Raw genomic sequence first — 24,827 nt, 5'->3', positions numbered from 1 at the left:
AGGAGGGAGAAGTTAAAGAAACCATATTAGCGTAAAGTTTCCCATTTTCCAGGGCAGGAACTCCATAAATACTGAATACATTTCCTAATTCATCAAAGAGGGTAATGATATAACATATAAAGTAATTAAAGGTAACTACCAGAAGAACTGAAAAAAGACAATAAGCTTCCAATAAGCTTCCAAATCCAAAGAAGGAAAGTATGAATGTATGAGCACACACAAAGAAAAAAAGAATCTATATCACAAAATAGGACTAAGAAAATACTACAAATTAGGAGGAAAAACATAATTAAGGCCAAAATATATCTGATATCAATAAATATTGTGTGAAAATTCACACAATATTTATTCATATCAGATATAAGATAGAATAAGAAAAAATAATATGAGATATAAAAAAGAGTAAGACTCACTCACAAATTGGGTCAAGTGACAAACTATATTTTCCAAAGACAGCAGCAACAATATCTCCTCTTCCACAAAGTCTTCTAGCACCTTCTTATTCCTTATCAAGAGTAGAGCCTAATTCCCATTTCCTTGAATGTGAGTGGGCAGCAGAAGCGATGCTATGACATCTTAGGCTAGATTGTAAAAGCTTGTGAGCTAGAACACCCCACAAGTGAAGTACTGGGCTGCCACGTAAGCAGTCCCACCACCATGAGGCCACCATGCCATGAGGAAGCCCAAACCAAGGCACATGGAAAAACATGTGGAGAGGCCATGGGACCTCATGAAGAGGAGATGGCTCACAACCCCCATCATTCCAACTACTGTCTGACTACAACTACTCAAGACCCCAAGCCAGAATCTCCCAGCAGAGCCCTTCCCAAGATCCTGACCCATAGAAACTGTGAGATAATGGCTGTTGTTGCTCTAAGCCACTATGTTTTGGGGTGATTTTTTAGGCAGCAATAGGTAACCAAAACAGATTACCAACCATTATTTCCAGAAAAGACCACTAATATCCTAGAAAACTGGTGGGAAAGGGTTTTTTAGGATCTCTTCTCCAGTATTATAGAGAAAGGTAAAGTTGGGAAGCAAAACTTGGGAATTACATGATGAAGCTGCCTATTCAAGATAGGTCCCTAATGACAAGGACTCAGTTGCAGTTGTTGCTTCCTATGATTACCATCAGACATCTTAATGGATTATTTGAAAGTTCTACACTGATACTCACCAACCACTTTACTCTGAAGGAGAAGAGTGCACTAAAGGCAAATATCACCCACAGTACTGAACAGGCAATAAGTCCCAACCAAAAGATTCTTGATTCAGCCTCTGACACAGTTTTATTCTCTTGAGAGGACTCCTATAAAAGAACATAAATTCAATTATCATGTTGTGAAATTTATCAATAAAAAGTTCAACATATTTAATAAAAAACATATTACCCACAAGTTCAAATATTAATACACATAGCCCAACTCCTAAGTTAGAACCCAAAAATACATGACTATCACTCTCGTAATTTTAGGAACTGATCTATATTAACTCAAGAATTTTGCATTTTCAGGGCAGGATGGATGGTTTACCACAACTCATGACAGTAAAGAGTGGTCTCTGATAGGCTTCTATTCAATTCTTCTTGCACTTGTACTATTTATTCATAAGGAAGCTCTAAATGATACCTTTCTGACCAATGATCAAGGAAATCACAGTTATAATCATTCTGGAGACTAAAAGGTCAAATTAGGGTCCAGAGGAAAAAAAAAAAACGGAATCAAGGGATTCTGGACAATAATCCAAATGTCTTAGCAATACCCAGGAATTTACAAGGGTGGTAAGTTGTTTCCAAGGTAGATTCCATAATATAAAGGAATACAGGCTCATTGAACACAGTGCCACTTTCTTAAAGTAACTTGTCAATACCCTTGGTGTACTGTCGCCAAGAATTTGGTCCTCTGCTTCCAAAACTTATTTCCACAAGGAAAGTGAATATTCACTATAGCGTAGCAGGCTAACCCAAAACAGACCAGGATCCCCAGGGCTCCTGAAGGCAGAAGCTTAGGAATAGAGTGCTCCGATCAGATATTCTATCCAGCTGCACTCCTCCTCCTTTTTCCTGCCCAGAAATGAAAGACGACCACAGGAGCAAAGACAGAACAAGATGTTAAAAGCAGTTATCTGCTGGGCATAGAGGGATTTATGGAGACACTAACAAAGGCAACACAGAGATCTTTTATCAGCAATCCCTGACAGGCAGCTTAGCACACTGTATGAACTCAGACCCAGTGTCTTCCCTCAAAGGATTCTGTTCTGTATATTGCTTGTTTCTGGTCTGAACTAGACAGAAAAATGCATTAAATTCTAGAAGGCCATCTCCTTTAGTGCTGACATGCCAAGTGATTTGGTATAGTGTTTTTAATTCTGAATACTTCATCTTTCAGTATTTAAATATAGTCTACAAATAATTTAGCTGATAACATTATTTAAAACAAAAAAGGCACTTTACCTTTCTAGATTCAAACACCCAACGGCTCTTTCCATCTTCATCATCAATGTGATTCCACCAACGTAGGCCAACCATTAGTCTACCTGTGACATTCTGGTGAAGATTAATATAAACAGGCACATTTTAAAAGCATTATTTAAAGATCTATCACAAGCTCCTATCTTAGTGTAACATCTCACAAACAAAAACCTTCAGCTTTACCTCCATAATATCCAGTTAGCAAAGACTACTATGTATCAGGCCTGGCTAAACGATTAAGTAAAATGGTAATGGCAGGACTAATAGGGGTAGAGGTGACAGAGCAAGCAACAAGTCCACCCATAAACATTACACCTTCTCTTTTCCCTCATGAACAATTTGCCCTTTCTCCAGTTCCCTAATTTTCCCTAAACCCCTTGCTATTTGGTTACTGTGACCTACTTTACATCCTGACTATAGCTACATATATTTTACAACTACATATCCCTGAAAATGATTATAGACACTGGCCTTCAGTCAGTCTCTCAAGTGTATCAAGCTCTTTTCCTACTTACTAAGGTAACAAATTAGTTTGATAGCTTTCCTAATCTTTATTTACTCAACAAATATTTACTGAGCATCTACTATGTGCTGGTAATACAACAGTGACTAACAGATACCAACTCCTTCCTCAGGGAAAGAGGTGAAGAGAGGCAGACAACCAATGCACAAATGTACCATTACCAACTGAGTTAAGTCCTGCAAGGGAAAAGTGTGGGATGCTTGAAGAGTATCACAGGGAAATTTGATCTAGTCTGGGTATCAGAAAATGACTCTCTGAGGAGTCAACATTTGGAATGAAATATAAAAGATAAATAAGAATCAACAGTACCATGGATGTTTAATTAATGGTGTCCACTAATAGATTCAGTGGTTCTGTGAACCTCGATGGGTAAAAAAAAATGTTACCTTCATTTTCATTAACCTCTGGCTAAAATTTAGCATATCTTTAAATTATGAATGTAGACAACAAACTATGAATGTAGGTAAAATTAAAAACACCCTGACACAATAGAAATCACAGGCATTTTTTTATTTTGTACTATATTTGCTGCAGTTACCTCAAAATATTGTAGTTTTGTTTTTTGTTTGGTTTTGTTTTGTTTTTTGTTTTTGAGACAGAGTTTCGCTCTTGCTGCCCAGGCTGGCATGCAACGGGGCGATCTCAGCTCACCACAACCTCTGCCTCCCGGGTTCAAACGATTCTCCTGCCTCAGCCTCCCAAGTAGCAGGGATTACAGGCATGCGCCATCATGCCCAGCTAATTTTGTATTTTTAGTAGAGATGGGGTTTCTCCATGTTGGTCAGGTTGGTCTCGAACTCCCAACCTCAGTGATTCACCCGCCTTGGCCTCCCAAAGTGCTGGGATTACAGGCGTAAGCCACCACGCATGGCCTCAAAATACTATTTATGCTCACCACTGCTTTGAAAGTAGTTAGCATATCATTAAATTATGAATGTAGACAACAAACTATGAATATAGGTAAAATTTAAAACACCCTGACACAATAGAAACCACAGACATTTTTCATTTTGTACTATACTTGCTGCAGTTATCTTAACATATTGTTTATGCTCACCACTGCTTTGAAAGTAGTTATTAGACCTGCCACTAGATCTTACCATTAATAAATTCATAAAGTATAGTAGTCCTCCCTTATCTGCAGGGGATACATTCCAAGACCCCCAGCAGATGCCTCAAATTGTGGTTAATACCAAACCTTATATATGCTATATTTTTTCCTATAAGTACATACCTATGATAATGCTTAATTTATAAATAACGCACAGTAAGAGAATAAGAAATAAAAATAGAACAATTATAACAACATAATCTAATAAAAGTTATGTGAATGTAGTTCTCTCTCCTCACACAGTATCTTACTGTTTAGTGTAGCGTATAGCAGTACTGAAACCGCAGAAAGTGAAACCTCAGATAATGGGGGAACTACTACACATATATCTCAATCAGAAATTTACTTTTTTAATATTTTTAAATTATATTTCAATATAAGTGACTTCCTTTGAAATCTTATGTATTTTATATATGTGAAAACTTATTCATGAGTTTATGAAAGGGGCCCATGGCATAAAAAGATTAGGAATCCCTGTATGAAGGTGATGTGGGAGGAAGAAGAGCATTCCAGATAGAGCAGCAGGCACCGATGCCCTAATGAAGAAAGTACAATCTATGGATTTATGGGACTTGGTCATTAATTGGATATGGAGTAGGAAGGAGGCAACTGATACATTTCTGGTTTGCTCAAGTAAAAAAATAGTGATTCCAGGCCCCACGAAAGGGAACACTCAAAAAAGAAGAGCTTTTGGGGAGTGGAAGATGACAAGTAGTATTTTACACATGTTAAGATATAAGATGCCTGGCCAGGCATGGTGGCTCACTTGGGTTCAAGACCAGCCTGGCTAACATAGTGAAACCCTGCCTCTACTAAAAGTACAAAAATTCGCTAGGGATGGTGGTGCATGCCTGTAGTCTCAGCTGTCTAGGAGGGTAAGGCAGGAGAATCGCTTGAACCCCAGGAGGCAGAGGTTGCAGTGAGCCGAGATCACACCACTGCATTCCAGCTTGCGTGACAAAGCAAGATTTTGTCTCAAAAAAAAAAAAAAAGATTTGAGATGCCTTCAAGACAGCCACATAAAAACGTCAAGAAGACACATGGAGAGGCCTTAAGTTGTGAAGACAAACCTGAATGGAGATACAGATCTGGGAGGCAACACAGCTTACAGATCAGCAATTCAAACCAGAAGCACAGACGGCACTCCTTAGGAAAGGAATACAGGAGAAGAAAAGGAAGAGTCTTATGAGACCAAAATTCCTATGGGAGAGATGCTAAGTAAAAAAAAAAAAAAGAGCTGGCAAGGGAGACCTAAACCAGAGGTCTCTTCTATAGGTATTTTCAAAGAATGCTCTCAGAATACTTTCAAACTCTTCTGTGTTCCCATTTTCTAACTCTTTATTTCCTGCTTTTATCTTTATTAGTTTATTTTCCTGATTTCTCACACTTATTGCTTGTTTTTGAAATTTCTGGACTCAAGTAGTCCATTATTTTCCCTCTTTCTTGTCTAAAATAAAAGGCTTTAGTCTATTATTTTCCCTCTGAATTCAGTTTTTGACATATTCAGAAAGTTTAACTGTAAATGATCACCATTAAGGTATAAATAACCTATATTTACAGTTTTTGCTTCCTTTTAAACCCAAGATATGTAGTAGTTTGCTTTTTAAAAAGAATTCCAATTTCAACAACTACTTTCTATTAATTTCTAGTTCTGTTTCTTTGGAGTAGAAAATGTAGGTGCTTTGGGCAATTTTATTTTGATTTTCTTCACAGTGATATTTAGTCAATTTTTGTAAATGTTCCACAGGCATTTAACAAGAAAGTATTCTCTCTGTCATACAAAGTCCCAAATACTGCTATCAAATTGATGTTGCCAATTATTTCATTCAGATCCTTCAGAACTTCTTTATTTTTTGGCACTTTGGTTTGTTAAAGATAGTACTTTGTTAAACTCATCATAATGCTTTTCTATTTTCTAATATTTCCAATTTTTTTACCATACATAGTTTGATATAATTTTACTCTGTGAATGATCTTCACTGTGATTCATAAAATCACCTTTTTTTGTTCCTCTTAGTGCTTTCTTACTCTGATCCATATCTCATCTGATAATAATACAATGCCAAGTTTCTTTTTGTTTGAGTTGATCTTTGCCTTCTTTTATTTTTGCCTGATGTTATCTTTGCCTTCTTTTATTTTTTCTAATGTCATTAATTTGGTTAGATCTTTTGTTTGGACTTTGATTTCTGACCAATCTTAGTATTCTTGTCTTTAAATGGGTAGTTTAATCAAATTACATTTCCTATTATAATGAATTTGCTATTACTTACATTACTTTATACATGTACTTTCTGATTTAAGCTTCCTTGACAGTTGCTTTGTTTTCCTTCTTTTGCTCTATGAACTGTTTTACTTGCTCCATCTTCTCCAATGTTGCAGAAGATACACGACTGGTTTTAAATTTTACTAATAGTTGCCATTATTATTTTTTTTTTTGAGATGGAGTCTTGCTCTGTTGCCCAGGCTAGAGTGCAGTGGCGCAATCTCGGCTCACTGCCAAGCTCCGCCTCCTGCCTCAGCCTCCTGAGTAGCTTGGGACTACAGGCGCCTGCCACCATGCCCGGCTCATTTTTTTTTTTTTTTTTTTTAGCAGAGATGGGGTTTCACCATGTTAGCCAGGATGGTCTCGATCTCCTGACCTCATGATCCACCCACCTCAGCCTCCCAAAGTGCTGGGATTATAGGCGTGAGCCACCGCGCACAGCCATAGTTGCCATTAAATTTTTAAAACCATTATTTAACCTTTTTTACTCAATTTGTCAGAGTGAAGAATAAAATAAAAACCAATATAAGCTTTAGCATTTAAGCATACCTTTAAATTATTTTCCCTTCTCTACCTCTTCTTTATCTTCATTAACATCACCTAGGGCAAGCCTATCCAACCCTCTGCCCACAGGCCTCATGCTGCCCAGGACAGCTTTGAATGCGGCCCAAGAGAAATTCGTAAACTTTCTTAAAACATTATGAGATTTTTGTGTGTGTGATTTTTTTTTTTAAGCTCATCAGCTAATGTTAGTGTATTTTATGTGTGGCCCAAGATAATTCTTTCTTCCACTGTGGCCCAGGGAAACCAAAAGATTAGACACCCAGGGGTTTAGATGAAGATTGATTTTTTGTTTTTTTAGTAAGTACATTGAGATTTATAACAATTATGACACATCTCTATCTTAACTGTTTCAGAACCCTACTTATCCCAAGTCCACTTAATAATTTCCCTATTCTTGACTTCTTAATTTTGCTTTATATCTCCATTGTTTTGCTATCTATAAGTAATTTTGCCAAGGATAAAAGGGTGCCATTTTTTAAGCCCTTGTTTAAAAACAAAAATAAACAAACAAATAAACCTTATCAGAAAATAAACTATTTTGATCGCATTTTTTAAAACTCTAAACCCAGAAAAATTTTAAGAATTTGGAAATTACCAGGAAGAACTGACTGGAAAGCATGTTCTATTTGGCTGAACAGAAATTTTATGAACAACAAAAAGAAACGTGTATCAAAACTGTGAGCAGTATGTACTAAATACTTTGGAGCATAAAGTAACAGAAGAAATTCAAAGAAATGCAAGCCAAAGAAGACTGGACAAAAGAAAAACCTAAAGAAAACAGACCTTTGAAATCTTCCTTCTCAGCATTATGCGGCCTATGGAAACTGGCCATCACCAAGCCAACCACTTCAGATATCTTTAAGAATTAAAAGATGGCCAGGCGCAGTGGCTCACGCCTGTAATCCCAGCACTTTGGGAGGCTGAGGCGGGCAGATCACTTGAGGTCAGAAGTTCGAGACCAGCCTGACCAACATGGAGAAACCCCGCCTGTACTAAAAATACAAAAAAATTAGCCAGGCGTGGTGGTGCATGCCTGTAATCCCAGCTACTCGGGAGTCTGAGGCAGGAGAATCACCTGAACCCAGGAGGCAGAGGTTGCGGTGAGCCAAGATCATGCCATTGCACTCCAGCCTGGGCAACAAAAGTGAAACTCCGTCTCAAAAAAAAAAGAATTAAAAGATCTAAAAATGGCTACATTGGTGGGTGTGAATAGGGTTGTAACATCTTACTAGTCTTTGAATCAGTATATGTCTCTGAAACTCCAAAATCAGCCTTTGATTTTTTTCTCCACTATTTTACTATATTTTCGAACACACACAGTTAAATTTTACAGTGAATACCCAAATATCTATCATCTAGAGTCCATATTTAATATTTTATTATGCTTACTTATCTATTTATTATGTACCTATCTATCCATCCATCCATCTCTCTAATCATTGTTCTTGAGTTTGAAACCATTTCTTACACTCCTTTCTATCCCCTACAGCAGGGTGTCTCAACCTTGGCACAACTGACATTTTGGGTCAGGTAGTTCTTTGTTGCAGAGGGGCCGTCCTGTGTGTTAGGATATTTAGCAGCGTACCTGCCCTCTAGCCACTAGATGTCAACAGCACACTCCTCCCACCTCCAGTCATGACAACCAAAAACATTTTGGACACTGACAAATATTCAGTGGGTGGCACGCTTGTCTCTGGTTGAGAAACACTGCCTTAAAGCATCCATAGGAGCCTTTTCAAAAGGTAGGTATTTTTTAGGTATTTGTGGACAAACTACACTGGGGCCTTATCTAGAAATTATATACAACACACCTACAGGTAAGCCTGAAGCAAAACCCATGGTATGGATTAGAAGCAACATTGTAGGGTCTATGGTTGCTAGTCACATTTGTTTGTTTATTTGACTTTAAAGCTGATGTAGGTTAGAATATGGCACAGAAAAATCAGCAGCACAGTAACCTACATGTCTCATCTTGTATTGTCAAAGGGAAAAAATGAAAAAAAAAAAAAAAAAACTACATGCAATTTGATATATCTAGCACTTCAACACAGATGAGGTTTGAAGTAACAAAAGATTAACAATAATGCAAAATGCTAACTGTCATATTTTTATACATCATTTTCATATTAAATATAATTTTAAAATAAAAACAATCAAAATTACCTTCACTGCCCAAAAGTCACACGACAACAACAAGATAATTGTAACCATACAGGTAATAAAGCTGCTGCTGAGCAACTCACAGAGAAGACAGACGATGATTGCACTGACTCGAAAGAATAAGTGGAAAAACGATGCTACTGGATGTCTGAAAACCAAAACACAATGAAAGAAATGCAATTACATTTTACTACAGGTACTAGCAAATGTAGAGAAAAATGTTTTAGCCATCGTGTAACCGTGAAGAGTTTTGTCAAAATAAAAGAGGTGACTTTAGTAGGAGGAAGCAAACCTCCTAGCTCTCTTTTTCTTAAGCCCCACTATTTGACTAGGCCCTGTAGTTACAGAAAATACACTATGCACAGATGACTTTAACACCTCATTGAATATAAACTTTCACAAAATAGATAATAAAGAATTTTACCTCTCTTGGAGAAATAAGGAAACTGTATCTTAGAATTTGAATCCTGTTTTCAAATCACGCCAAAAGAATTCCTTAGCCCTCAGAAATCACTCAGACATTAAGACAAAGTTATCAGGTAGTTTTTTTTTTTTTTTTTTGAGATGGAGTCTCGCTCCGTCGCCCAGGCTGGAGTTTGGTGGCGCAATCTCGGCTCACTGCAAACTTCACCTCCTGGGTTCACGCCATTGTCCTGCCTCAGCCTCCCAAGTAGCTGGGACTACAGGTGCCTGCCACCACGCCTGGCTAATTTTTTGTATTTTCAGTAGAGATGGGGTTTTCACCATGTTAGCCAGGATGATCTCAATCTCCTGACCTCGTGATCCACCTGCCTCGGCCTCCCAAAGTGCTGGGATTACAGGCGTGAGCCATCGCGCCCAGCCTGTTTCTTGTTTTTCAATAGCTTTTTTGAGATATAATTCACATATCATACAATTTACTTATTTAAGGTAAACAATCTAATGGTTTTTAGTACATTCACAGATTTGTACAACCATCACTCCAATTTTACAACTTTTCATTACCCCAGACAGAATCTTTGCACCCACTGGCAGTCATTCCCCATTTACCTTCAAACCCCTCAGCTTCTAGCAACAGCTAATCTATCTTCTGTCTCTACAGATTTGCCTATTCTGGACATTTCATATAAATGAAATCATACAATATGTGGTCTTTTGTGACTGGCATGAAAGATGAAAGAAAAGTAAAAAACAGCATTTTAGCAGGGTTCAAGTAGAATTTGCTTTCGATAAGTGAATTTCTTTAGAGAGAATTAAATTTAGAATAGAAATGTTATGTGATTTTGAAATGTGCACAATAAATCAAAATGTAAAGTATCTATAGAAACTATATAAAGAAATGGTACATTCTTGGAAAATAGCACAGAATTAAAAACACAGGTGTTCAAATAATTGGATTTGCTGATTTAAAAACTCAGTATTAAGTATGCCAATTATTCACAGGAAAATCTGAAATGTCATCTTTGTCTTACACTAAATGTCAAATTAGCAACATGCAGTATTCACAAGCACATTGAAACAACTCTGCCTTGACTCCCATCAGCTAGCACTGACATACATACAGAACAGCACTGGACACTAACACAGCTCATGCAACTTCTCCTCCTACCTGATTTTGGCTTTTCTTGGTCTATTAGTCGTCTCCTCTTCCGCATCAAACAGTGAAACATCTTTAGTGTCATCATTACTATCCTGGTAGGAAAAATAAATGGTCAAGAAGCAAAACAAAATTCAGTGTTTACACAGCCACTGCATGCAAAGCTGCATACTCATCAAAATAGAAGATAAAATAATGTGGTTACAGCATCAGGAATTCAAAACCTAGGAAAAGGACACATGCAGATCCTCCACCCCGCCTCCTCAAATCATCTGGCAAAAACCCCAGAGAATAATCGAAGTCTCAGCTCCTCCATCCCTGCCCCTAGGCTGCACCATCTGAGAACTCTGGGGTGCAGATGAGGCTACTACAACTTAACACCTATCCTCCTCACCTGTTCTCTCCCAAGTCACAGAGCAAGCCGAGGCTACTGGGGATAATCTCAAGGTTTCTGGCTCCTTCACAAAATCATCTGACTGCAACCTTAGTTCCATGACCCCTTCTCACAACTCCTTCTCTTCTTATCCAAGGCTAAACCAATTATTTGTGCTCAGAATAACTTCTTTTCATGCCTCCTCGGGGATTTGTTTCATCATTTTCCCCTGTATTTACACTTTCTTCTATCTTCAAGTCTATCTATTGGATCTTTCCTTTTTGTTGTTGTTGAAATGGGGTTTTGCTCATCACCCAGGCTGGAGTGCAATGGCATGATCTTGGCTCACTGCAACCTCCGCCTCCCGGGTTCAAACAATTCTCCTGCTTCAGCCTTCCAAGTTGCTGGGATTACAGGCGTGTGCCACCACACCCAGCTAATTTTCATATTTTTAGTTGAGACAGGGTTTCACCATGTTGGCCAGGCTGGTCTTGAACTCCTGACCTCAGGTGATCTGTCCGCCTCAGCCTCCCAAAGTGCTGGGATTACAGGCCTGAGCCACCACGCCTGGCCTCTATTGAATCTTTCTAATCAGCATATGCATATAAACTTCTTCAAGGCCACTTATTAGGCAAAAAAAGATTTTTTTAAGAACCCTGATCCTGAATCTCCTCTTCAATCCTCTACCTTCCCAAAGCATTGCTTCCTTTTACAACCTTAGGCTTTTTTTTTTTTTTTTTTTGAGATGGAGTCTTGCTCTGTCGCCCAGGCTGGAGTACAGTGGTATGGTCTCAGCTTACTGCAACCTGACCTCCTGGGTTCAAGCTAGATTCCAGTGCCTCAGCCTCCTGAGTAACTGGGATTACAGGAGTGTGTCTCGGCTAATTAGCCTGGCTAATTTTTGTATTTTTAGTAGAGACAGAGTCTCACCACATTGGCCAGGCTGGTTTCAAACTCCTGACCTCAAGGGATCCGCCCACCTCACCCTCCCATAGTGCTGGGATTATAGGTGTGAGCCACCATGCCCAACCAAGACTGTCTTTGCATTGTAGTAAACCCTAGTGTCTAGCAGAGCATTCAGCCAAGTGGTACAGTATTTGTTGAAGGCATGAGTAAATAAGCAAAGGAGACGATAATATACAGCTGACTGTGATCAGGGCTGAGAAATCTAAGTGCAAATGGGAGCCAGGGAAGGAAGCAAATCATTCCTACTACAGGGCACTGGAGAAGCTTTCTGGAGGAGAGTTTGTCAGCTGGGCCCTGACAGTCCGCGTAGGCCTCCCTAGACTAGGTATATTTTGAAAGGCACAGGTGGGAATACAGGAAGTTTGTCTAAGAAACGGTCAAGTAGCTCATGCAGTAAGTGATGGGTGCGAGAAGCTCCTACTGAGCTAAGGCTGAAAAGGTAAAATGGATTCAGGTCTATGAGACTAGTGGTTCTCAACCTTGGCTACAATTAGAATGCTCTTTTTCTTAAAAAACAAACAAGCAAACAAAAAAAGGCTGATACTTGGGTCCAGCCCTCAGTGGTTCAGATATAATTGCTTTGAGGTGTGATCATAACGTACAGCAAGATTGAGATCCACCGTATGATGTTATGAATAAAAAGCTGAGGCCTTCTGCTCTCGATCCCAACAGTCTAATCGCCATCCAGTGGCCAGGGACACTTTTTCACATCAAATCCTATCATTCCCCTACTGAAACCTCTCAGCACTATGACTGAAAAACAGACTCCCTATCATGACCTATCATGATCTGGTCCCTGCCAATCTCTAAGACCTTATCTCAGGCCACTCACTCTTCATTAACTGTGGTAGGCTGAATACCTCCTCACCCCTCCCAAAAATGTTTAGGTTCTAATCTCTGGAACCTGTGAATATGTAAATTTACTTGGCAAAAAGAATTTCACAGATGAGATTAAGTTAAGGATCTTGAGGTCAAGAGATCATCCTGGATTACCCAGGCTGGTCAGATGACGTGATCACAATGGTCCTTACAAGGGAAACAAAGGAGGGTCAGTGAGAGAAGGTGATGAAACAAGCAAAGTAGAGGTGAGAGACAGAGATTTGAACAGGCTGCGCTGATGGCATTAAGATGGGGAAGGGATCCCAGGTGTTTAGAAGCTGAATCAGGCAAGGAAACTGATTCTCCAGAACCCCTACCCACACCTTGATGTTTAACCCCTTGAGCCTCATTCTGGACTTCTGACCACCAGAACTTTACAACAGTACATATGACTTCACTGCCGCAGTAGCAACAGGAAATTTATACAGTACCTAAGCTCCTGCCAGACTGGCCTTTTTTTTTTTTTGACACAGGGTCTGGCTCTCGCCCAGGCTGGAGTGCAGTGGAGCAATCAGGGGTCACTACTGCAGGCTCTACATCTCAGCCTCCTGAGTACTGCAAGCCACCATATCTAATATTTTAATTTCTTGCAGAAATAGGGTCTCGCTATGTTGCCCAGGCTAGTCTCAAACTCCCGGGCTCAAGCAATTCTCCTGCCTTAGCCTCCCAAAGTGCTACGATTAGAGGCATGAGCCACCATGCCCAGGCTGGCCTTCTTTTCAGTTCCTTAAACATGCCAAACTTGGGCCCCGTCAGGTTCTTTTGCACTTATGGTTCATATTACCTAGAACACTATTCTCTTACCCTGCTCTTTGAAAGACTGATTTCTTCTCATTTATTCAGTAAACACTGAGTGCCTACCAAGTGCCAGGTACTGCTGTAAGTGGTACAGATTAAAAAAAAAAAAAAAAGACAAATAGCTTTGCACTCCTGGAGTTACATTTACTAAGATGGGGAAGACCATGGACACAAAAGATTTCGGGGCAAAATCAGCAGTTTGATTTTGGGCATTTTAAGATGCTAAATGACATTTTAAGATGCTAAAACCAAAAAAGCATTGAAAGGGAGATCCATTGGAGTGTTTTAAGTGTAAGACTGCATGTTCTGACTCACCTGTTAGAAAGAGAATTCTGGCTACTGTAGTAAAAATCTGGAGGGGGAGGGGAGAAGAAGGAGGGACAAAAGCACAACACTAGGAGACTGGTTAGGAAACTACTTTAATCACGAGGCCAAGAAGTAATGGCTTGGTCTAAGATGGATGCAGTGGAGGTGATGAAAAATAGATTCCAAGAACATTTTAAGGTAGAGCTGACAGGATTTGCTGATGGACTGACTGGGGAGGTGGAGGAAGGGTAAATACAAGGAATCAAGGAAGATTCCAAAGTTTTTGTCCTGGACAACTAAAAAGATAAAGATGGCTAAGACAGACTCCCGGCATTCCAATAATTAGAGATCACAAAGATAAGAAGGAATAGGCTGTGCGGACTGAAAAAGAAGTACCAAGGAACATAAGGTGAGCCAGGAGGGGTAGTGTCCTGGAAACCAAAGTGCCTCCAGGAGGAGGATCCATCATCTGTGTCAAATGCTGCTCACAAGTAAGATGAAAACCAAAGAGAGACCACTGTATTTTTTTTCTTTTTTTTGAGACGGAGTCTCGCTCTGTCGCCAGGCTGGAGTGCAATGGCGTGATCTTGGCTCACTGCAACCTCCGCCTCCCGGGTTCAAGCGACTCCCCTGCGTCAGCCTCAGCCTCCCGAGTAGCTGAGACTACAGGCACAGGCCACCGCCCCCAGGTAATTTTTGTATTTTTAGTAGAGACGGGGTTTCACCATGTTGGCCAGGATGGTCTCCATCTCTTGACCTCATGATCCACCCACCCTGGCCTCCCAAAGTGCTGGGATTACAGCCATGAGCCCTGCGCCCAGCCATGACCACTGTATTTTTAACAGGTCATCGGGGAACTCAGTAAGAGCAGTTCCAGTATGGTTGGGAGAGGGGAAGAGAGACTGACTAGAATGAATACAAGAGAGACTGGAAGAATTAAAAGACAAGTATATATGATACAAGTCTTTAAAGGAAAAAGAATGGAGTGACCAGTGAAAGAGCATGTGGTGTCAAGTTTGTTTTTTTTGTTTGTTTATTTGTTTTGAGACGGAGTCGCCCAGACTGGAGTGCAGTGGCACGATCTCGGCTCACTGCAAGCTCCGCCTCCCAGGTTTACGCCATTCTCCTGCCTCAGCTTCCCGAGTAGCTGGGATTACAGGTGCCCACCACCACCCCCGGCTAATTTGTTGTTTTTCAGTACAGACGGGGTTTCACCGTGTTAGCCAGGATGGTCTCGATCTCCTGACCTCGTGATCCACCCGCCTCGGCCTCCCAAAGTGCTGGGATTACAGGTGTGAGCCACCGCACCCGGCCAAGTTTTCATTTTCTAAGGTAAGAGAAATTAAAACACGTTTATATGTTGATGTGAGCAAACGTTTAAAAGGATTAAAAAACTGATGATGCAAGAAAGAGAATTACTAGAACAATGCCTTCCAGTAGGCAAGAGGAGATGGAAACCAGGACACAGTAGACAGGAAGACCTAAGAATGGAGCACTGACAGTCCAATTATCATAAAAGAATATGAGACCCTGAGTAAACATGCAAATAAATAGGCAGCTAGTGTGAAAATTGTCTTCCGACGGCTTCCATTTTCAGTGAAACAAGAAGCAACGTTACCAGCTGAGAGAGGATAAGAGAAGAAACGTTGAAGATTTGAGTTTTAATAGTTGCCTAAGGCGAGAGGGTGAAGGGGCTATGGAAATGTAGAATGACCGCCTGGCAGCACTAAGGGCTCGACTGAGGTTCACATCACAAACTTATCAAGTGGGAACAGTCGGCCGGGCCTGGCGGCTCACGCCTGTAATCCTAGCACTTTGGAAGGCCGAGGCGGGTGGATAACCTGAGGTCAGGAGCTCAAGACCAGCCTGGTTAATATGGTGAAACCCCATCTCTACTAAAAATACAAAAATTAGCCGGGCGTGGTGGCGGGCGCCTGTAATCCCAGCTACTCTGGAGGGTGAGGCAGAAGAATCGCTTGAAGCCGGGAGGCGGAGGTTGCAGTGAGCCGAGATCACACCATTGTACTCCAGCCTGGGCAACAAGAGTGAAACTCCGTCTCATAACTGAATGAATGAATGAATGAATAAATAAATAAATAAATAAATAGTGGGAACAGTCAACATGGTTGCGTTTCTCCAGCCTCATCCGGCCTGGGCGCAGGTTCAAATGTCAGAAGCATGTGAACCTGAACAACTCCATCTTCAATAGGAGCTGGGTAAAATGAGGCTGAAACCTACTGGGCTGCATTCCCAGACAGGGCATTCTAAATCACAGGATGAGATGTGAGGTCGGCACAAAATACAGGTCATAAAGACCTTGCTGAAAAAACAGGTTGCAATAAAGGAGCCAGCCAAAACCCACCAAGACCAAGATGGCCACGAGAGTGGCCACTGGTCGTCCTCACTACTAGACTCCCATCAGCGCCATGCCAGTTTACAAATGCCATGGCAACATCAGGAAGTTACTCTCTATGATCTAAAAGGGGAGGAATGAATAATCCACCCCTTGTTAACCATATCACTAAGAAATACCCATAAAAATGGGCCACCAGCAGCCCTCCAGGCTGCTCTATGGAGTAGCCACTCCTTTACTTTCTTAATAAACTTGCTTTCACTTTGCACTGTGGACTCACCCTGAATTCCTTCTTGCCTGATCCAAGACTTCTTTTGTTTTGTTTGAGACGGAGTCTCCCTCTGTAGCCAGGCTGGATGGAGTGCAGTGGCCCGCGGCTCACTGCAACCTCGGCCTCCCCAGTTCAAGCGATTCTCCTGCCTCAGCCTCCCGAGTAGCTGGGACTACAGGCGTGCACCATCACGCCCAACTAATTTTTGTATTTTTAGTAGAGACAGGGTTTCACCAAGTTGGCCAGGACGGTCTCGATCTCTTGACCTCATGATCCACCCACCTCGTCCTCCCAAAGTGCTGGGATTACAGGCCTGAGTCACCAAGCCCGGCCAAGGACCCTCTTTTCGGGTCTGGATCGGGACACCTTTCCTGTAATACAGCTGAATTTAACCATTATTAGATTTTCTCCACTCAAGGCATCTCCTCATAAGCAGTCTTTCCTGACCATAACTCTTAGTTGTCCTATCCTCAGACACTTGTTATTTCATCACCCTGCCTTTGCAATTATCTGAAAATATCTTTGGTTATACAATTTATCGTGTCTCCCCACCCAACCCCCATCTCCCAGAACCCACTTCCCTAACCCGAAAATACGGGGCAAGAAACCTGTCTGTACTGGTCACAACCCTATCCCTGGGCCTACAACCGTGTCTGAGTCATAGTAATCCCTCAACAAATTTTGTGTGAACCGAAAGAAAAAAACACTCAAGACAAAAGTGACCATAAACAGTAGTTTTTTCTAAAAATATTATTATTCTTACGAGTCTCTGGTTGCCAACATGTGGACTACAATTAACTCTAAGAGCACAAAGGAGAGAATCACCAACAACATTAGTTTGGAAACAGCAATTTGAAAGCGAGGCTCTGGCGGTGTCGCCGATTCCTACAAGATAGCATCGCACCCCTGGGTGTCAGGAAGCTAAGAGGCCCGCAGGCCGCTCCTCCTCAACTCCACCCCGGCAATAAGGGTTGAAGAAAGAGAGACCCCCACTCGCGCTGGTTAACAACGGGCGTCCCCACAGCCGCAAGAAGTACTTGCTCTGCGCCGCACGGATCACGCCTCCCCCAGCGGCCTCAGAACCCCCAGCAGCCCTCCTCAGACAACTACCCACAGCCCTCCACTCCCGGCCGCCCCGCTCCTCCTCGAGTTCGAGTAGCGGGCGCGGGGGACGCGGGCTCCAGTCCCACCGAACCTGCAGAGCCAGTCCCAGGAGCCGCCACCCTCCCAGCGCGCCCTCAGCCCCTCACCTGCGGCAACACGGCGGCCCTACGCCAGCCCTACTTCCGGGAGCCACGTCAGCGCAGCAGCGTACGGGTCCGGGTCGGAACTGACGCGACCCGTCACCAAGGGCCAGCAGGGACCACTGTAAGAGCCTCAGTCCGGCCTCACCTCCGCTTTGAGGGAGCAACTCCAGGGGCGAGGCGAGCGGGGGCGGGGCGAGCGGGGGCGGGGCGAGCGGGGGCGGGGCGAGCGGGGGCGGGGCGAGCGGGGGCGGGGCGAGCGGGGGCGGGGCGAGCAGCCCGGACACGGCGAAGGCGGAGCCTGGAGCAGGAGTGAAAGGGAAAGGCATTGGGGCCACAGTGGGCTCCAAGTGGAAAGCTTCATGGTCTGTTTTACGGAAGTATTTGCTGTCCACCCAATGCAAATTCTAAAGTCGTTCCCCCAGCGTTGCTGCCCCGAATGCAGGGGGGCGGGGTTTTATTGTATAATATAATTTTCTTTAAATATTTTACAAAGACTTACTCCTGTACAGTATTACTTTTGTACTTTAAATTGTAGAAGCAACTTTTTAAAATATGTTCTTGCAGAGAAGTAAAACGTTAAGAAAAACAAGGCAGGAGGACTCTAGAGTAACTAATGGACGGTATTATTATGGGAGGTATAAACTTAGACTCCAGGAGTTGAGACCTTGCGCCCTGGAGCTTAGGCGCCTGGGAACTCTATTGCCAATCATATCACCAACCTTTATGTACTTCTTTCGTCGTTGTAAAGTGGGGGTGATAATGGTTTCCTTACAGTGTAAGTATCTAGTAAATGGGAGACGTTATACTTATTACAGTTTTAAGTCCAGCCGCTCATGCTGTGATCTTGCCTGAACAAAGGATGTGAAATTAAGGGGCGTTAAGTCATCTTTGAAGCGGTGATGATGACAATATCCTATCTGTCTGGCCGAGTCAGACTGCTGTTGGCATAGTGGTATTTGCACGTTTCCTTAATTGAAGGGATTCTATTAAAATCACAAATTTTATGTGGCTGTTTGCCAGTGCCATTTAAAACCTAATATTCTAATAATGAAAGGGGGAAAACACACACACGCGTTTCTCAAAGGCGAGACATTTCGGCAGCACAATTGCATTCGTGCCCTTGGAGATGAAAAGCTGACAAATTTGGGGCCTGTACGTCCAGCCTGCCCATGGCAGGTTTTCAGTGGTCCACTCAGTGCTGTGGAGTTTTGTGTTGTTTTTCGTAGTTTTTGGTTTTTTAAGGCATTGTGTTTGAATTCATTATCGTCTTTTAATTTTTAATAGCTAATTTTTAAAGCTAATTTTATATTTTTAGTAGAAACGAGGTTTCACCACGATGGTCAGGCTGGTATCAAACTCCTGATCTCAGGTGAGCCACCCGCCTCAGTCTCCCAAAGTGCTGGGACTACAGGCGTGAGCCACCGCACCTGGTCAAGGCTTGAACTTTCTAATGGGCCATAGCTCTTGTAGTGGGCTGCACTCTTCTAAATTACCTGGTCCCTGCACCATAGTCCAAAGGTTTAAGCAGAAACCTCAATGCACTTGATGTTACTGGCCCTCTTTGTACAGAGGATAAATATGCTAATTCTCTTCCTTAGGAGTTAGCCCTGAGAAGGAAAAGCTCAATGTTGTCAGATGCAACAGGTCAACCCCACTGAGGGCTTCCCCTTTTAAATTCTTAATGGGTTTCATCAGGCTTCTGTGCAAAAATACCAGAAAACTCCAATGCATTACCCTGATATAATCCCATAACTTCATTTGCCAGAAGAACTAATAGCACTAAATTGGTAGTGATGAATGGTATCTAATTTCCAGTGATCATCTCCCCATCCCCCATCAACGAAACTGGGCTTTCCTAATGCTCACTAAATTGTTTTCAGTGGGACTACAGATGCTAATCTCGCCCAACCTCCTTCTGTTTTCTTATTTTGATGATATCAAATATTTGGCTCAGAGGAAGATAATTGGGAGTTCCCACATTAATTACCAGGAAGAAACAGTCAAAAAAAAAAAAAAAAGGCCAAATAGCAACATCCGCTTGGCTTTCTGTTTATTGTAAAACATTGTAATTTCCCAAGGCTGGTTTAGATAAATACATTTTGTCCAAGTTCAGGGGCCGCTGTTTTCCCTTGCTTCGTGAAATTATCAATAGGCAGGCCTTTGATCTTCCTGATCCATGCAGCTTTGCTGGCTTTTCCTGGATCAACCACTCCAGTGGACTCCCTGGCCTGATATTCCTTCATCTTGGCTTCCTGGTGCTCCTTCTCCTCCTTCACGGTCAACAGCACAAACTCAGTGTTCACTCTAAAAGGATCAAGGGATGTATAGATGCGAGGCCGTTCTTTCTTAAGAGACAGGGTGGCTGTGCCCACTTGTGGAGCTAGCATGCGGTTTGGTTTAATGACCTGCATACTGGTCAGGGGACCCATACTGCACACAGCCCTTTCAATTGAACTGGTCACTTGGTCTCCACCCTTTAAGCTGCCAGAGAACCTGGAGCGGATAATCATGGGCTGGGGTATGGTGGACTGGACTCTAGGACTGTGCAAAGAGATCTTCAAGTTGGGCTGCAGTTTCTGGATTTCAAGGGGAATACTGGTTCGTTTCACATCCATAGGAGGATTGCTCAATCTCAACTGATCAACTGCACGTTGGATTGATTTTCCTTTGAAATTCAAGACCTTCCTTGGGTATGAAATTGAAGGTCCCCAGACATCAGTAATTTCTGTTTGGGGCCTACAGGGATAGGCAAATTCCCTGGAATTATGGGCTTGCTGCAGGGCGCTAACAGTCAGGAGGAATTGGTCAGGTGACATAGGGATTTTCCAAGACTTTTTCGTTGGGTGACTGGGCAGTTTTCCAGGAGTTTCCAATTGTCCTTGTTTTTGTGCTTTCTCCACATCATCTGCTTTTTCAAAAAAAAGAAAATTTTAAAAAATTGGCGTTCTATGAAAAATATTAAGTACGTAGGCATTAAGTACTTGGGCATTCAAACTTCGAAGCACATTGAGGTCTTTGTTGCCCAACAGGTATGCCATCATACAGGCAGGCACCCTGAGTGGTATTAGAAATGCTGATACTAGAAACAATTTAATAAAACAAATTTTTTTGTTTGTTTGTTTTTGTTTTTGAGACAGAGTCTCGCTCTGTCACCCAGGCTGGAGTGCAGTGGCATGTTCTCTGCTCACTGCAAGCTCTGCCTTCCGGGTTCACGCCGTTCTCCTGCCTCAGCCTCCCAAGTAGCTGAGACTACAGGCGTCCGCCACCATGCCCGGCTAATTTTTTGTATTTTTTTTTAGTAGAGACAGGGTTTCACCGTGTTAGCCAGGATGGTCTCGATCTCCTGACCTCGTGATCCGCCCGCCTCGGCCTCCCAAAATGCTGGGATTACAGGCGTGAGCCACCACAGCCGGCCAATAAAACAAGTTTTTAATAAAATGCTAGTATTGAGTAAAGAGTATATTAGCCTCTAAGTGTGCATATTTTGAATGCAACAGATGTGATTTCAATGCTACACATATTTTTGAAAATGTGAAGTTGAGGCCGGGCGCGGTGGCTCACGCCTGTAATCCCAGCACTTTGGGAGACCCAGGCGGGTGGATCACGAGGTCAGGCGATCCAGACCATCCTGGCTAACACGGTGAAACCCCGTCTCTACTAAAAATACAAAAAATTAGCCAGGCGTGGCGGCGGGCGCCTGTAGTCCCAGCTACTCGGGAGGCTGAGGCAGGAGAATGGCGTGAACCCAGGAGGCAGAGCTTGCAGTAAGCCAAGATCGCGCCACTGCACTCCAGCCTGGGTGACAGAGCAAGACTCCGTCTCAAAAAAAAAAAGAAAATGTGAAGTTGGGAATGACCTTCACATCTCATTCATGATTCACACAAAGCAGATCTTATAAATTTATAGTAGCATAACTGTATTTTTCAAAATAATTATATTGCAAAATTTGATCTTTACCTTATTAATCAAATTTGACTCCAAATAATCTTGAATGTTGCCCAAAATAAAACCTGTCTTCAGGCTGGGTGCGGTGGCTCATGCCTGTAATCCCAGCACTTTGGGAGGCCTAGGTGGGTAGATCACCTGAGGTCGGGAGTTCGAGACCAGCCTGACCAACATGGAGAAACCCCGTCTCTACTAAAAATACAAAAAAATTAGCCGGGCGTGGTGGCAGGCGCCTGTAATCCTAGCTACTCAGGAGGCTGAGGCAGGAGAATCGCTCGAACTCAGGAGGCAGAGGTTGCGGTGAGCCGAGATCATGCCACTGCACTCCAGCCTGGGCAACAGAGCGAGACTCCATCTCAAAAAAAAAAAAAAAACTGAGTGAAATCAAGATGTCAAAATCTTCCCTATTCTCCTTGCAAACTCAAAAAGAGAATTTTTCTCCTTTTATAAAAAAAGGAATTGTGATGAGCTCATTGTTTATTAATTTGTCTTTTTTCAAATGATAATGTATTGTGGATCTCTTTCCAAGTTAGTATATACAGATCCTCATCATACAATTTTTAGCTGTATATAATATTCCATACAATATATTTTTTTATTACTTAGCCATTGCCCATTGATGGACATTAAGTTTGTTAATGGTCAACCTAGAAGAAAATGCAGACCCCATTTTGGGAGGCTGAGGCAGGAGGATTGCTTGAGCCCTGCATTTGGAGGTTACAGTGAGCTATGATTGCACCACTGTACTCCAGCCTGGGGAACAGAGTGAAATCCTGTCTCAGAGAAAAGAAGAATTCTAACCTGTTCATCTCATAACATTATTATGGATATAATAATAAGATCACTAAAATCATGTAAATAAAAGTACATTGTTAGGGAAGAGGTTTAAAACTATAGAGAAATATAGAGTTGTTTACAGAATTTGAATGTCTTTTTAAAATTTGCTTTAAAATATAATACTTGTCAGCTAATAACATAAAAAAGAAATTCAAGTTATTTTCAAAGGATGGGGAGAAGTAAGCAAAAACACATGCTGAATTAGCAAACTCAGAGTGAAAACTGTGTTTCCATTATGATTAAGTTGGTAGGCAAAAACTACTCAGTGGAAAGTAGAGTGGTGGGTTATTGAACCTTTCCCTCATACTATCATCATCGGAACACTTTTGTGGAGTGTTGTCTATGTAGAAAAGCATGCTAGTTCCCAAGGTTGCAGAGAGGTAAATAACATGGTCTTCATTCTCTTGGAATCATGTCGAGGAGATGGCAACACACGTGCATTAAAAGGACACTAAGCGTTGTCAAAGGTACATTTCACTCAACAAATGTGTTTTTTTAGTGCACATGCCAGCCAGGCATGGTGCTCGACCCTGGAGGTGCAGTGGTGACTAAGGCACACTTCTGTGTCTTGTGGGGTTCTGAGTCATGAAGCACCTCATATGTGTGTAATGTGCTAAATACTACAAGGACAGGCCCAGTGTGACGTGGGAGCACAAAGAGAAGTATCTACCTCAAACTGAGGAGACCAAGGATTACTTCTCAGGGAATGCGTCTTGAAGCTGAGAACCAGAGGTTGAGTAAGAAATAAGCCATTCTGCCTGTTCCCTGCTGAGCTCTTGTTTCTGTTCCTTCCTCCTCCACCTACTCTAGTTTGGTGGTCCTTAATCTCCTCCTCATCTCACTTCCCTGCATTTGCTACACTCCACACTGTCTGTACCTCCAACCCAGATTGCTTTTCTGAGCCTAGTTCCTCTGAAAATCTATTGGGCTGCCCCTGCAGGCAGCTCACATTTTGTGTGTATTCACCCCAATTCACTATCTTTCCCAAATCTTTTTCCTTAATACCTTAATTTATGTTCCAAAGTCAGGCACCTATAAGCCATCCTAGACACTCCTTTTCTGTTATCTCCTTCATCTGATTACTCAACAAATTGTGTCTTTTCAACCCCCTGATTTACCCTGGAATCTGTGCCCTCTCACCTCAGTGCTTTAGCTTCAGCCCATCATCAGTTTTGCGTGGGTTATTACAGCACATCCCAGCTGACTTCTCTGCCTTCTTCCTAACCCTCCTTCCATCTGTCTTCCACTCAACTGGCAGATAGGTCTTCCGTAAGTGATCACTGTTTCACCAAACATATTTAAGACAAAACACATATCTTTGCTGTGATGAAAAGTACTATAATAAACACGAGTACAGGTATCTTTTTGATTTATGTTGATTTCTTTCCTTTTGGGTAGATACTCAGTAGTGGGATTGCTGGATCAAATGGTAGTTCTATTTTTAGTTATTTGGGAGATCACCATACTATTTTCCATAGAGACTATACTAATTTACATGCCCCGTCAACAGTGTGTAAGAGTTCCCTTTCCTCTGCATCCTCATCAACATCTTCATTTTTTGTCTTTTTATGATAACAATAGCTCTTCTGACTGGGGTAAAATGATATCTCAGTATGGTTTTAATTTGCATTCCTCTGATGATTAGTGATGTTGAGCATTTTTTCATATACCTTTTGGCTATTCGTATGTCTTCTTTTTTTCTTTTTCTTTTTCTTTTTTTTTTTTTTTCTTTTTTTTTTGAGACAGGTCTTGCTCTGTTACTTAGGCTGGAGTGCAGTGGCAGGACTATGGCTCACTGCACCCTTAACCTCCAGAACTCGTGATCCTCCCACCTCAGCCTCCCAAGTAGCTGGAATTACAGGTGCCAGTCACTGGGCCTAGGTAATTTTTTTTTACTTTGTGTGGCCGGTTTCAAACTCCTGGGCTCAAGCGTTTCTCCTGCCTCGGCCTCCTAAAGTGCTGGGATTACAAGTGCGAGCCAACACACCCAGCTAATTTTGTTTTTAAATTTTTTGTAGACACAGTGTCTCACTATGTTGCCCAGGCTGGTCTCAAACTCCTGGCCTCAAGTGATCTTTCTGTCTTGGCCTCCCAAAGTGCTGGGATTACAGGCATGAGCCACCATGTATGTCTTCTTTCAAAAAATGTCATGTCATTTGCCCACATTTCAATGGCATTATTTGTT

The 24,827-nt window shown here is 42.0% G+C and overlaps 2 protein-coding genes across 9 annotated transcripts in view; both read right to left on the bottom strand.

Annotated features, from left to right (window-relative positions):
• CDRT4 (CMT1A duplicated region transcript 4) overlaps positions 1 to 18,053 on the bottom strand; it is a 126,530-nt gene extending 108,477 nt beyond the window's left edge. Inside the window, exons 1-6 of one of the 8 annotated variants that reach the window (XM_063598718.1) lie at positions 16,623 to 16,785; positions 10,680 to 10,762; positions 9,175 to 9,239; positions 5,175 to 5,250; positions 2,453 to 2,545; positions 1,178 to 1,309 (exon numbers count right to left, since the gene is read on the bottom strand). In XM_063598718.1, coding sequence (XP_063454788.1) covers positions 1,178 to 1,309; positions 2,453 to 2,527 — 207 coding nt within the window. In that variant the 5' untranslated portion in view covers positions 2,528 to 2,545; positions 5,175 to 5,250; positions 9,175 to 9,239; positions 10,680 to 10,762; positions 16,623 to 16,785. Of the gene's footprint in view, positions 1 to 1,177; positions 1,310 to 2,452; positions 2,546 to 5,174; positions 5,251 to 9,094; positions 10,644 to 10,679; positions 10,763 to 16,622; positions 17,112 to 17,863 lie in introns of those variants that run through there. The other 7 variants (XM_055101942.2, XM_063598720.1, XM_055101941.2 and 4 more) reach the window with 7 other exon arrangements.
• A 139-nt stretch (positions 18,054 to 18,192) lies between these two features.
• Positions 18,193 to 24,827, bottom strand: LOC100968714 (F-box/WD repeat-containing protein 10-like). Its single transcript, XM_034942344.3, has 2 exons — positions 23,783 to 24,827; positions 18,193 to 20,765 (listed from the first exon to the last, which is right to left on the bottom strand). The coding sequence occupies exon 2, from the start codon at positions 20,674 to 20,676 to the stop codon at positions 19,945 to 19,947; it is 732 nt and encodes a 243-aa protein (XP_034798235.2). The 5' UTR covers positions 20,677 to 20,765; positions 23,783 to 24,827; the 3' UTR covers positions 18,193 to 19,944.

Source organism: Pan paniscus, chromosome 19 (genome assembly GCF_029289425.2).
Source record: "Pan paniscus chromosome 19, NHGRI_mPanPan1-v2.0_pri, whole genome shotgun sequence".
NCBI lineage: Eukaryota > Metazoa > Chordata > Mammalia > Primates > Hominidae > Pan > Pan paniscus.
The sequence above is the reverse complement of the archived record's forward strand: the minus strand, read 5'-3'. Positions and strand labels throughout refer to the sequence as shown.

Excerpts from the sequence above, each read along its gene's own strand:
- LOC100968714 (XM_034942344.3), bottom strand. The coding sequence starts at position 20,676 with ATGTCACCTGACCAATTCCTCCTGACTGTTAGCGCCCTGCAGCAAGCC.